Below are 13,456 nucleotides of genomic sequence, written 5' to 3'. Positions count from 1 at the left end.
ATATTCTCTTAGACAACCTCTGAGGCCATCACAGAGCAGCTGTATTTGTACTGACATTAGATTACACACAGGTGCACTCTATTTAGTCATTAGCACTCATCAGGCAATGTCTATGGGCAACTGACTGCACTCAGACTAAAGGGGGCTGAATAATTACGCACACCCCACTTTCCAATTATTGATTTGTAAAAATGTTTGGAAACATGTATGATTTTTGTTCCAAACTTCAAGGGGGCTGAATACTTTTGCAAACCACTGTGTATATCTATATATACACATAATATATATGTATACACATAATGTATATGTATAATATATATATATATATATATATATATATATATATATATATATATATATATATATATATCTGTGTGTGTGTGTGTGTGTGTGTGTGTGTGTATATGTATGTGTGTGTGTGTATATATATATATATATATATATATATAGAAAGAAAACGAGGAGTTGCAGCACACAGCTCTTTATTGAGCAGTAAAGGTAATACAGGCAGACGTTTCGGTTGTGTCCAACCTTCCTCAATGCCAAAGAAATGTGAGTAACATCATCAAATATATACCCGCCCACACAGGAAGTGACATGCAAGGTATACACCCATCATATTAACAACAAAGCACATAATTTTAAACGACAGATAGTGTTTAATTCACACTTATCTGTTCCAAGGGCAGTCCATATATCAGATTCCTGTGTCTTTATCCAATCCATGTCGTCCAATTCAAATAATTCGTATAGATATACAATCTGCAATATCATAAAAAATATGTATCATAAGTACAGATGTAGGTCAAAGTCCCTATTCAACCCATGTGGGTATAGGGTCCCCATTTTATGAATCCACATGACCTCTCGTTTTTTGAGGAGCAAAACTCGATCCCCCCCTCTCCTGGGTTTTGGTATGTGGTCTATAACCATAAATTTAAGGTCCGTGTCTCTGTGGCCCACGGACCTCCAATGTCTGGCTACTGGAAGATCAGACGTCTCTCCCCTGACAGAGCTCCTGTGTTGGCTAATGCGGTCCCGCACTTTCTGTGTAGTTTCACCTATGTATCGTAAGCCGCAAGGGCATGTCAACATATACACCACAAAGGAGCTCTGGCAGGTGAGAAAGTGTCTAATCTGAAAGTTGTCCCCAAATGTAGACCCCTTAATCATATGCTGGCATTCAGTGCATGAAAGGCAGGGAAAGGACCCCTTCCGTTTAGGTCCTAAAAAGCTGGTGATGTCAGTAACAGTGGGTACAATATCAGCCCTGACTAGCCTGCTGCCTATGGTCTCATTGCGCCTATAGGCTGGTATAGGGGGAATGCAGAATTCAGGAATCTCAGGGTATGCGCTACCCAGAATGTGCCAGTGTCGTTTGATACATGCCATAACCTTATTGGATAAACTATGAAACTGGCACACAAAGGGCAATCGCACACTCTGATCTCTTCTGACCGTCCCATCCCCATCACCTTCAGACTTAATCCTGTCCACTTCTTCCTTAATCAAATCATTAGGGTATCCACGCTGGGAGAGTTTATCCACCATCTGCTGTCTTCTGTTGTCAAGAGCATGACAATCCGTGACTATTCTCTCAACACGGAGCAATTGGCTCCTTACTACCGATTTGAAGACAGCAGGTGGATGGAAACTCTCATAGCGCAGTAACTGATTCCGGTCAGTCGGTTTCTGGTAAAAATCAGATACCAGGCTGTTCCCACAGCGTCTGATCGTGGTGTCTAAAAAGTGTAATTCCATGCGATCATACGTGATTTCAAATTTGATATTGGCATGAAACCGATTGAGGTCATCGTGGAAGGACAGTAGGGATCCAATGTGTCCCCGCCACACCGCGAAGATGTCGTCAATGAAGCGCCACCAGACGCCACAGTGTCTGGCGTACGCCTCATTGTTGTAGACATACATATTTTCAAAACGGTGCATAAAAGCCCCTGCAAAGGACGGGGCCACATTGGATCCCATCGCTGTCCCCCGCAATTGTAAAAAGAAATCGTTCTTAAACTGAAAATAATTGTTTTGCAAAACAAAATGTAGTAAGGTATCAAAAAAGAATAATTGCGGACGTGAATATGTCCCACTTGATTCAATCAGCTCCAAGCATGCCAATATACCTTCAGTCTGTGGAATAGATGTATAAAGGGACGATACGTCCCAACTCACCAACCAGATCTCATCTGTTGGCTCAAATTTCAAAGAAGATACTTTAGTGAGGAAATCAGAGGTGTCACGAATGTAGGACGGTGTTGTTTGTATGAGTGGAGACAACACTTTGTCCAATAGTGTGGCACATGGGGTGAAAATTGACCCTATGCCAGCCACTATTGGACGTCCCGGGGGTTTCTCAAGATTTTTGTGTACCTTGGGGAGAGTATACAGTACCGGGGTAATGGGATGTGCAACATACAAGTAATCGCTCAGATCCCTGGTAATCACATGTTCAAAAATCGCTTTATCCAAAATGCTGCGTAGTGCAGTCTTAAGCTGTGGGGCGGGGTTACCTGGTAGTAGTTTGTAAACTTCACTGACAGAGAGTTGAGACATGATCTCTGCCTCATAGACTACTCTGGTAATAATCTGACCTTGGGAGAAAGAAATGCCTTGTTTAACCTCAGTAGAAGAAGAGACATTGTTTTGAAACCTGCTGATAAGGGCGGGGCCCTGGTAGTCATGGACCACAAGGACTATGAGGCAGAGATCATGTCTCAACTCTCTGTCAGTGAAGTTTACAAACTACTACCAGGTAACCCCGCCCCACAGCTTAAGACTGCACTACGCAGCATTTTGGATAAAGCGATTTTTGAACATGTGATTACCAGGGATCTGAGCGATTACTTGTATGTTGCACATCCCATTACCCCGGTACTGTATACTCTCCCCAAGGTACACAAAAATCTTGAGAAACCCCCGGGACGTCCAATAGTGGCTGGCATAGGGTCAATTTTCACCCCATGTGCCACACTATTGGACAAAGTGTTGTCTCCACTCATACAAACAACACCGTCCTACATTCGTGACACCTCTGATTTCCTCACTAAAGTATCTTCTTTGAAATTTGAGCCAACAGATGAGATCTGGTTGGTGAGTTGGGACGTATCGTCCCTTTATACATCTATTCCACAGACTGAAGGTATATTGGCATGCTTGGAGCTGATTGAATCAAGTGGGACATATTCACGTCCGCAATTATTCTTTTTTGATACCTTACTACATTTTGTTTTGCAAAACAATTATTTTCAGTTTAAGAACGATTTCTTTTTACAATTGCGGGGGACAGCGATGGGATCCAATGTGGCCCCGTCCTTTGCAGGGGCTTTTATGCACCGTTTTGAAAATATGTATGTCTACAACAATGAGGCGTACGCCAGACACTGTGGCGTCTGGTGGCGCTTCATTGACGACATCTTCGCGGTGTGGCGGGGACACATTGGATCCCTACTGTCCTTCCACGATGACCTCAATCGGTTTCATGCCAATATCAAATTTGAAATCACGTATGATCGCATGGAATTACACTTTTTAGACACCACGATCAGACGCTGTGGGAACAGCCTGGTATCTGATTTTTACCAGAAACCGACTGACCGGAATCAGTTACTGCGCTATGAGAGTTTCCATCCACCTGCTGTCTTCAAATCGGTAGTAAGGAGCCAATTGCTCCGTGTTGAGAGAATAGTCACGGATTGTCATGCTCTTGACAACAGAAGACAGCAGATGGTGGATAAACTCTCCCAGCGTGGATACCCTAATGATTTGATTAAGGAAGAAGTGGACAGGATTAAGTCTGAAGGTGATGGGGATGGGACGGTCAGAAGAGATCAGAGTGTGCGATTGCCCTTTGTGTGCCAGTTTCATAGTTTATCCAATAAGGTTATGGCATGTATCAAACGACACTGGCACATTCTGGGTAGCGCATACCCTGAGATTCCTGAATTCTGCATTCCCCCTATACCAGCCTATAGGCGCAATGAGACCATAGGCAGCAGGCTAGTCAGGGCTGATATTGTACCCACTGTTACTGACATCACCAGCTTTTTAGGACCTAAACGGAAGGGGTCCTTTCCCTGCCTTTCATGCACTGAATGCCAGCATATGATTAAGGGGTCTACATTTGGGGACAACTTTCAGATTAGACACTTTCTCACCTGCCAGAGCTCCTTTGTGGTGTATATGTTGACATGCCCTTGCGGCTTACGATACATAGGTGAAACTACACAGAAAGTGCGGGACCGCATTAGCCAACACAGGAGCTCTGTCAGGGGAGAGACGTCTGATCTTCCAGTAGCCAGACATTGGAGGTCCGTGGGCCACAGAGACACGGACCTTAAATTTATGGTTATAGACCACATACCAAAACCCAGGAGAGGGGGGGATCGAGTTTTGCTCCTCAAAAAACGAGAGGTCATGTGGATTCATAAAATGGGGACCCTATACCCACATGGGTTGAATAGGGACTTTGACCTACATCTGTACTTATGATACATATTTTTTATGATATTGCAGATTGTATATCTATACGAATTATTTGAATTGGACGACATGGATTGGATAAAGACACAGGAATCTGATATATGGACTGCCCTTGGAACAGATAAGTGTGAATTAAACACTATCTGTCGTTTAAAATTATGTGCTTTGTTGTTAATATGATGGGTGTATACCTTGCATGTCACTTCCTGTGTGGGCGGGTATATATTTGATGATGTTACTCACATTTCTTTGGCATTGAGGAAGGTTGGACACAACCGAAACGTCTGCCTGTATTACCTTTACTGCTCAATAAAGAGCTGTGTGCTGCAACTCCTCGTTTTCTTTCTGAATATCCTTGGGGGATTGGGCTCCCCTAGTTGCGAGCACACACTTCCTGCTACCTGTGCGAGCTGCTGACTCCCCTCGGACCCTATATATATATATATATAATATGTACCGTATTTTTCGCCGTATAAGACGCACTTTTTCTTCCCCAAAATTGTTGGGGAAAAGTGGGTGCGTCTTATGCGGCGAAGGTACAGATTTTGGAATGCAGAAGTGCGCAGGGAAGCAGTATATACATTACCTGCTCCTGCCGCCGCGCTCCTGGCTCCAGTCCTGCTTCGGGATTCTCTTCTGCCATCCACCGATGCCTGCTGCTACAGCCGCCGCGCTCCTGGCTCCAGTCCTGCTTGCGTGCGTGACCCCGGTGCACGTGTGCTGATTGCATAATCCCTGCACGGCTAATTAGGACTCACCGGCCAGCGATGTTCGGCGGCTGCAACAGCGGTAGATGGGAGAAGAGGATCCCGAAGCAGGACTGGAGCCAGGAGCGCGGCGGCTGTAGCAGCAGGCATCGGTGGATGGCAGAAGAGGATCCTGAAGCAGGACTGGAGCCAGGAGCGCGGCGGCAGGAGCAGGTAACGTATATACTGTATTTACGCTGCTGGCACAGGGGGATATGGACAGGGGGACATGGCCAGCACAGCGGGACACGGACGGCACAGGGGGACACTGACGGGGAAATGGCTGGCAGGAGGACACTAACAGGGGGACATGGCTGGCACAGGGACACAGACAGGGGGGCATGGCTGGCACAGGGACACAGACAGGGGGGCATGGCTGGCACAGGGACACAGACGGGGGCATGGCTGGCACAGGGACAAAGACAGGGGGACATGGCTGCCACAGGGACACTGACAGGGGGACATGGCTGCCACAGAGACACTGACAGGGGGACATGGCTGCCACAGGGACACTGACAGGGGGACATGGCTGCCACAGGGACACTGACAGGGGGACATGGCTTGCACAGGGACACTGACAGGGGGGCATGGCTGCCACAGGGATACTGACAGGGGGACATGGCTGGCACAGATACACTGACAGGGGGGCATGGCTGCCACAGGGATACTGACAGGGGGGCATGGCTGCCACAGGGATACCGACAGGGGGACATGGCTGGCACAGGGACACTGACAGGGGGACATGGCTGGCACAGGGGGACACTGACAGGGGGACATGCCTGGCACAGGGACACTGACGGGGACATAGCTTGCACAGGGGGAGGCTGACAGGGGGACATGGCTGCCACAGGGGGACATGGCTGGCACAGAAGGGCATGGTTGGCACAGGAGGACATGACAGGCACAGGGGGAAACAGCAGGCACAGGGGGACACAGGAACAGCCAATCCCTACACTGACCACATAGGGGAACACAGGCAGGCAACATGGGAATAGGCAATCATTACACTGTCCCCTTATGTGGTCAGTGTAATAGTATGTAGAGTAACTGGGGGGTGAAAAGTCCATAAGCCGCCCCTGCATCATAGACGCACCAAGGTTTAGTTTTTTCTTTTTTTCCTGATTTTTGCCTTCTAAATCTGGGTGCGTCTTATATGCCGGAGCGTCTTATATGGCGAAAAATACGGGTATATATATTATATATATACAGTATATATATATATATATATATATATATATATACATATATATATATATACAGTATATATATATATATATATATATATATATATATATATATAAATATATATATATATATAAATATATATATATATATATATATATATATATATATATATATATATATATATATATATATATGGCGCGTAACAATAGGGGATGCAGCCCCTGCCCCCCCCCCCTCCCTCACCTCGGGCTTTCCCCTCTGTGCGCCCCTCCAGCTTCTAACTATACAAGACAAGTGCAGCGAGTGGAGCGGCAGGCAAACATACCTTCCGTGTGTTCCAACGCAGACACTTCTCGCTCTAGTGACTGACGCGACTTCCTGTATAAAACAGGAAGTCGCCTCAGTCACTAGAGCGAGAAGCGTCCGGACGCACGGAAGGTATGTTTGCCTGCCGCTGCCCGCCGCTCCGCTCGCTGCACTTGTCTTGCATAGTTAGAAGTTGGAGGGGCGCACAGAGGGGAAAGCCCGAGGTGAGGGAGGGGGGAGGACCTTCCCCCCCTCCCCGCCGAGTGTGGCCATAGCTTTCCCCTCATGGTGCGACCCCTCCAGCCCCCCAAAACAGCCACGAGCGGGCTCTAGGGGGGGAGGGGGGCCCGCTCACAATTTCTGCAGGGGGGCCCGGGGGATCTTAGTTACGCCCCTGATATATATATATATATATATATATATATATATATATATATATATATATATTATATACATAAAAAAAAATACATAAATAGTTGCCTTAGGGACTGAACTTTTTATATAGGTATGTCAAGGGGCTATATTACTGTAATTTGTAATTTGCAGGCTTATTAATAGTGATGGACGCAAAACTGAAAAAATTCACCTTTATTTCCAAATAAAATATTGGCGCCACACATTGTACTAGGGAAACATTTTAAACGTTGCAACAACCAGGACAAATGGGCAAATAAAATGTGTGGGTTTTATAAACAGTAGAACGTTTTTATTTCATCACTATAATGGTCGAAACCTGAGAAATAATACATTTCTTATTATTCCAATTAAAATGTGTTTAGAATAAAATAATTCTTTGCATAATGTACCTCCCAAAGAAAGCTTAATTGGTGGCGAAAAAAAAACAAGATATAGATCATGTCGTTGTGATTAGTTGTGATTAAGTTATTGGCGAAAGAATGGGAGGTTAAAATTCAGCATCCTAGTTCACATATTATTTGAACGGGAGAATGAGGTGTTTAATTTTTGCAATGTTCCTCAGATAAAAGTAGGAATATTTGATTACAGATGAGATTTGGTTTCAGAAGCCCAATTCCACATCAATTAGCAAACCAAGGATGTGCACAATGTCAGAGCTATTTATCTCTGAGTTCCTAATCCTTATTGGTGTTGATTTAAGGCGCGCACACACGCCATACCGCAGCAAGCAATGACTGTCAGACCCTCCCGCTGGGCAGACGTTCAGCCGACAGTAGCATGTGTGTACGTGCTGTTGGCAGACTGATAAGGCTGTTTCTTAACGATCCACTGAGCGGATTGTTCAGAAACGGCCTTTTCAGTCTGCCGACAGCACATACACACGCACTACTGTCGGTTGAACGTCCGCCCAGCGGGAGGGTCTGACGTCCGCCCAGCGGGGTGGGTGGGGGGTGTGGGGGTCTGACGGACACATGCGGCGGTATGGCGTGTGTGCGCGCCTTAAGAGTCAGCATTTAACATACTTCCCAAGTTTTTAAGATAAGGAGTGACACCTTTAGAACATGCCCCTGCCACACCTCTGATCAGGCCACCGTGATGTGACAAACCCCGATAAATTCACAAGCAAAAGATGTAGTTTTATAAATCAAAAACACACTGGTCCTTTCTATCCATATTAGCTTTCCTTCATATTAACATTTTCAGTTAAGAATCATATGAGTTTAAATAATAGTAAAGTTTAGTGCCAATTGAACAAATGTTTTAGTAGATATTTATATATATTCAAATTGATCAATCCTAAAAGAGGGACAAATGAAGAAGAAAGAGGTACAGATGGATTTGGTTCCCAGGGGGACTGTCTCTCCAAAGAAGGGACAGTTGGGTACTATGGTTGATTATAACAGAAACAAGAATTGATCATACATTTGTACTGAAGGTACATTATTCCCTTGTGCTGAATGTGTACTTGTTTGTTTCAATAAGGGACAATTCTTATCACGTGTTTGTACCTTGTATTGACTAGCAACTGGAATCCTCCATATCCCAGCTAGAAAAAGAGAAAGGATGGCTGGAAGTGTCCCGTTTTGAGGATAAGAAGCAAAGAGGAGAACTGCAAGATAGGTGAGCTTTTAGATTGCAATGCTCTAATTTCACATTTCTTTTTTTTTCTTTTGGTTTTATATTCTATACAGTCTTTAATATAATATTGTGGTGAGATGCCATTGTACAAGTTTATAGGATTTAGCCCATGTTGGTTTCCATGAGGATAATTTTGATAATCTTTAGGTGTGTGCTACACATCAGCCATTCCAATAGTATTAGAGGTCTGCACAGGGTAGATTCATATTTTTTAATCTCTTTCCACATGCAGCAGCCTCCCTTCCTTTCAATGTGCAGCCCCCTCTTCCATATGTAATATTCATATACTACAGCTTCCCATGTCACTGTATTGCTCCCCATTTGCAGCCTCCATTTTCCAATTGCATCCTCCTCCTCCAAGCATAACAGTCCCACTTCTGAGTCCAGCTGCCCCCTTGGGCAGGAGCTATCCTAGGTCTGGGTGGACTTTGCAGAAATTCAGTTACGAGTCTGCATACACTACAGTATAATCTCGCTATAGTAAACTCAAATATAGTAAACGTTGCCCCCAAGTCCCAGAAAATGAGTCTGTATAATGTACAATGTATGACGAATTCTGATATAGTAAGGCAGAGGTCCCAAAACTTTTTCGGGCAAGGGCCGAATCAACATACTTCAGACTGCCGGGGGGACGGAACATACATAAAACATTGAATCTAGGTATTGATTCCCCCTAATCATGCCTGGAGGAGAACTCCCAGCAGCAGCCATTCCGTCATGTGACGCCCGAAGAATGTCTTTGTGCACCAGACAGTGAAGTATACCCAGGTGACAACCTGCCATCCAGTGTCAGCAGGTCAGCAGTGTCACCTGATGCAGAATTAGATTGGAAGCCAGGGAATGACTGCTCGCTGGCTTCTACAGTATGTAGATGGGTGGTGCCAGCACTGCTATTCTATATGTGGGCCACTGATATTTAAAGCGGATCCGAGATGAAAAACTAACTATAACAAGTAACTTGCCTATATATCTTTTCTAAAGTTTAGATAGTTTACACAGCAAATCTAGCTGCAAACAGCTTTAATAGAATAAGAATATTTCTTCCTGTGATACAATGACAGCAGCCATGTTGTTTGTAAACATTACACAGAGGCAGGCTTGTCTGCATCTTGAGCAAAAAAACCTAATCCCCCCTCCTCCCCTCTGCCTCTGAAATCTCTGGCTAGTAACACCTCCCCCTCCTCTTGCCCAGACTGAGCTCCCATGAGCCCTTGCTACTGTCTGAAAGTGCCTTGGTTCTCTGAAAACCTGTGGGCGTGGCTTATTTAGTTTATAGGGAATTAGAGCATTAAAACAAAAACAAAAAAGTATTTGGCTTGAGAAATGCCCTATAAACAATAGGAAAGGAACACCATTACACAATGAGTAAAAGTTCATCTCGGATCCACTTCAAGGGTGCAGTGGGCAGTTATACATTTTGGTTAGGGGGGCCAGTGAAAAAGCCTCGGGGGGCCGCATTCGGCCCGCGGACCTTAGTTTGAGGACCACTGTGGGTATACAGTACGATTTATAAATTATCTTTTCTGCATAATACATTTCAGCCTAACTATATATTTCTTTGTATTACATCAGGATTATCAATCTAGAGATGGAAGTCATGTTAGCAAAGTCTAGCTTGGAAAATTTTAACTACACCAATGAGCTTATGACTCAGAAGATATCAGTGGTAAGCATTTGAAATATAAAATTAAACAGATGCACCAATGCCCATAAATGTGTAACTTAAAAACACTCCAGGTAGACTGCTTAATATGCAGATGATGTACAGCATATAGTTTCTTTGTTTTAGTATTTGTAATTGTGTTGAGCCAGTCTTGTAACGTAGAGGGCCCAGTAACACACAACCGCAAACACAGTATTTGGTCCTTTGAGTTTCTGTAGCTGAATGATAAGGTGAAGGTAAATCCTTACCTCCAGGCTGTTGATAGAAAGTTGCAGGTAATTTCCTAAGGGATGAATCATTAGCTTGCGTCTCTGCTTCTGTAATCAAGCTAGACTTAAGGCTCGTACACACGTCTGATCAAAGGCAACGACAGGTCCGTCGTCGCCTCCTGCTGGGCGTGTTTTCAGCAGACAGTACAGCGTGTGTACAGTCTGTCGGTGGACTGATAATGCTGTTTCTGAGCGATCCGCCCGAGCCTCTTTTGCACAATTAGAGTCTTTAACTGAAAAAGAGACTAAAGTGTAGTGGGATCTTTCCACACTTAAACAGTATGTTGCTGAACAAATAATACCAAGAGGTTTACGTATAAAAAGGTCCCGACCACAATCTACTCGGAACAGTTTATTGTAGAGTGGATTGAGATTCTTACCAATTGTTCCTTAAATTTAATGAGACTTATTATTTCTTATGAGGAAGACAAATTGGTAGATCTAAGGCTTAAAATTATTGATTTAAAAACGAACATATCAAAATTTGATGGTTTAGAGCAATATATCTTGAATAAAAGGCTCTGTAGCAATGTTGAAGATTACAGGCAAAAAGTTGTATATGAATGGGGGAGATGGGAGAGCATGGCCAGATCACCCAAATCACCTAGGCCCATTTTGCGTCAACCCAAAGGTAGGAGAGTTAGTTTTAGCTCTCCGGAGGCGTCAGAATTTTCTGATGTCTCAGATACTGAGAGACATGGTCCCCATAGTCAGGAAGTGGCCAGTAACAACACATCAAAAAACGAAGCAGGCCCATCAACTTATTACAAGAAGTACAGGAAGGGTCGAAAATGGGGGGAGAGGGGAGGGAAAAGAACAGGAAAAAGACCAGACGGGCGGGAATAAAACACAAGAAAAATAGATTTAGGTCGGTAGGGGATCAAACGTGTAATGTGGTTAATCTTTCCCAATATGTGCTCTCTGGCGTGGAAATTTGTGTCCTTGCCAAGGGACTTTCATTTGTGCCCACGAATCATATGGACGTCTTCGAAACTCTCGTGGATGTCAATAGATTTGTGAGGTCTATTTTACTTCAAAAATTTTTCAAATAAAGAAGGTGATGGGAGTCCGGATGAGAGGGTTACGGTTGAATTAACTAATATTGGGGACTTTAAGGAAGTTGGTGCTAGGTGGTCTTTAGATTGTTTGGCCACCGAAAGCACGGGCCTAGTCAAGTCACCCTAGATGATGTTAAGCCAATTATGATTTTTATCCATTGACAAGTAGATCACATCACGTGGAAACCTTTCAAGAATTGGTGGAAAGAGATTTGGTGGAACTGGAGAGTGCACCAAGATCTATGGGATCTAATCTATCATGTCAGGAACGGCAGGCCCTCCTCAGTCTTAAGAATAATTCCAAAATTGTCATCCGCAATGCGGATAAGGGGGGTGCTGTTGTCGTTCTTGACAGTGAAACCTATAGAGCCGAGGCATTAAGACAATTGGAGGACACTGCCGTTTATCAAAAATTAAGGATGGATCCTATGAAAATTTTTCAAAAAGAGCTTTTTGATTTGTTGTCTTTTGGTTGTAGTTTGGGAGTTTTGGATCAGAGGATGGTGGACTATCTGGGGGTTGTACATCCTGTTACCCCAGTTTTTCATCATCTTCCTAAGATCCATAAGCTGGGTGCTCCCCCGGAGGGCAGGCCTATTGTGGCTGGAATTGGCTCTTTGGGGGAGCGCCTGAGTGAGTGGGTCGACTCCCTGCTCCAACCACTGATCAGGCGTCTTCCAGGATTCATTAGGGATACCAAGCATCTCCTTTCAAGCTTGGAGAAATTTGTTTGGAAGGATCAGTATGTTTGGGTAACCATATATGTCAAGGCCCTGTATTCCTGTATTCCCCACGACCTGGCCGTAAAAGCTGTTGAGTATCATTTGAGGAAGTTCTCAACATATTCTGTTGACCTTCAGAATTTCATTTGCCTGTCTGTCAAGTACCTCCTGGCCCGCAACTATTTCATGTTTGATGGCAGCGTCTACCTCCAGAGGTGTGGAGCCTCTATGGGGGCTAAGTTTTCTCCGTCCCTTGCCAACCTCTATATGGGGTTGTGGGAGGCGTGCTGCATCTTTGGGGGTGGGAGCTGCCTTCTGGGGGATGTTGCGTGGTACGGGAGGTACATTGACGACCTTCTCCTTGTTTGGGAGGGCCCTCCTGATAAAATTCCTGCCTTCCTAGAATATCTGAATTCTGACCCCTATAATTTACAATTTACCCACAATTGGGTTTCTAACTCCATTGATTACTTAGATGTAACTTTAGTGGGGGACCCTGTACAGGGCAGAGTCTGTTCTAGGACCTTTAGAAAGCCCTGTGGTGAGAATACCACCCTTCGAGCCACCAGTTGTCACCCTGAGCACACCATACAGGGTGTTCCTGTGGGTGAGTTCGTAAGGGTGCGCCGAAATTGCTCAGAGGCAGATTGGCTTGAGGAGGAATTTGAGAAGGTTGAGAGCAGACTACGGGATTGGGGGTATCCTTGTTGGATGATCAATAGAGGAAAACATAGGGCCAACCAGAAGAGTAGGGATCAGCTTTTGGGCATTGAGGGAACTAGACCTACAGGTAATTATAAACCCACTTTTGTCACAACGTACAGTGTGGAATATAGTAGGATAGTTTCGATTCTCAAAAAATATCTTCCTATTTTGGAGGGTGATGAAGATTTAAGGGGTATTTTACAGCAGGGGGTACATTTTGCCAGTAGGCGAGCCCCCACCCTGGCCCGATCCCTGT

At 44.6% G+C, this 13,456-nt stretch overlaps 1 protein-coding gene across 3 annotated transcripts in view; it reads left to right on the top strand.

Moving 5' to 3' along the window:
• LOC137563335 (rootletin-like) overlaps positions 1 to 13,456 on the top strand; it is a 149,912-nt gene that overhangs the window by 38,447 nt on the left and 98,009 nt on the right. For all 3 annotated transcript variants that reach the window (XM_068275673.1, XM_068275671.1, XM_068275674.1), the window contains exons 5-6: positions 8,668 to 8,765; positions 10,356 to 10,449. In XM_068275673.1, coding sequence (XP_068131774.1) covers positions 8,668 to 8,765; positions 10,356 to 10,449 — 192 coding nt within the window. The remainder of the gene's footprint in view (positions 1 to 8,667; positions 8,766 to 10,355; positions 10,450 to 13,456) is intronic.

Source organism: Hyperolius riggenbachi, chromosome 3 (genome assembly GCF_040937935.1).
Source record: "Hyperolius riggenbachi isolate aHypRig1 chromosome 3, aHypRig1.pri, whole genome shotgun sequence".
Taxonomy (NCBI): Eukaryota; Metazoa; Chordata; class Amphibia; order Anura; family Hyperoliidae; genus Hyperolius; species Hyperolius riggenbachi.
This window is presented reverse-complemented; position numbering and strand designations above follow the sequence as displayed.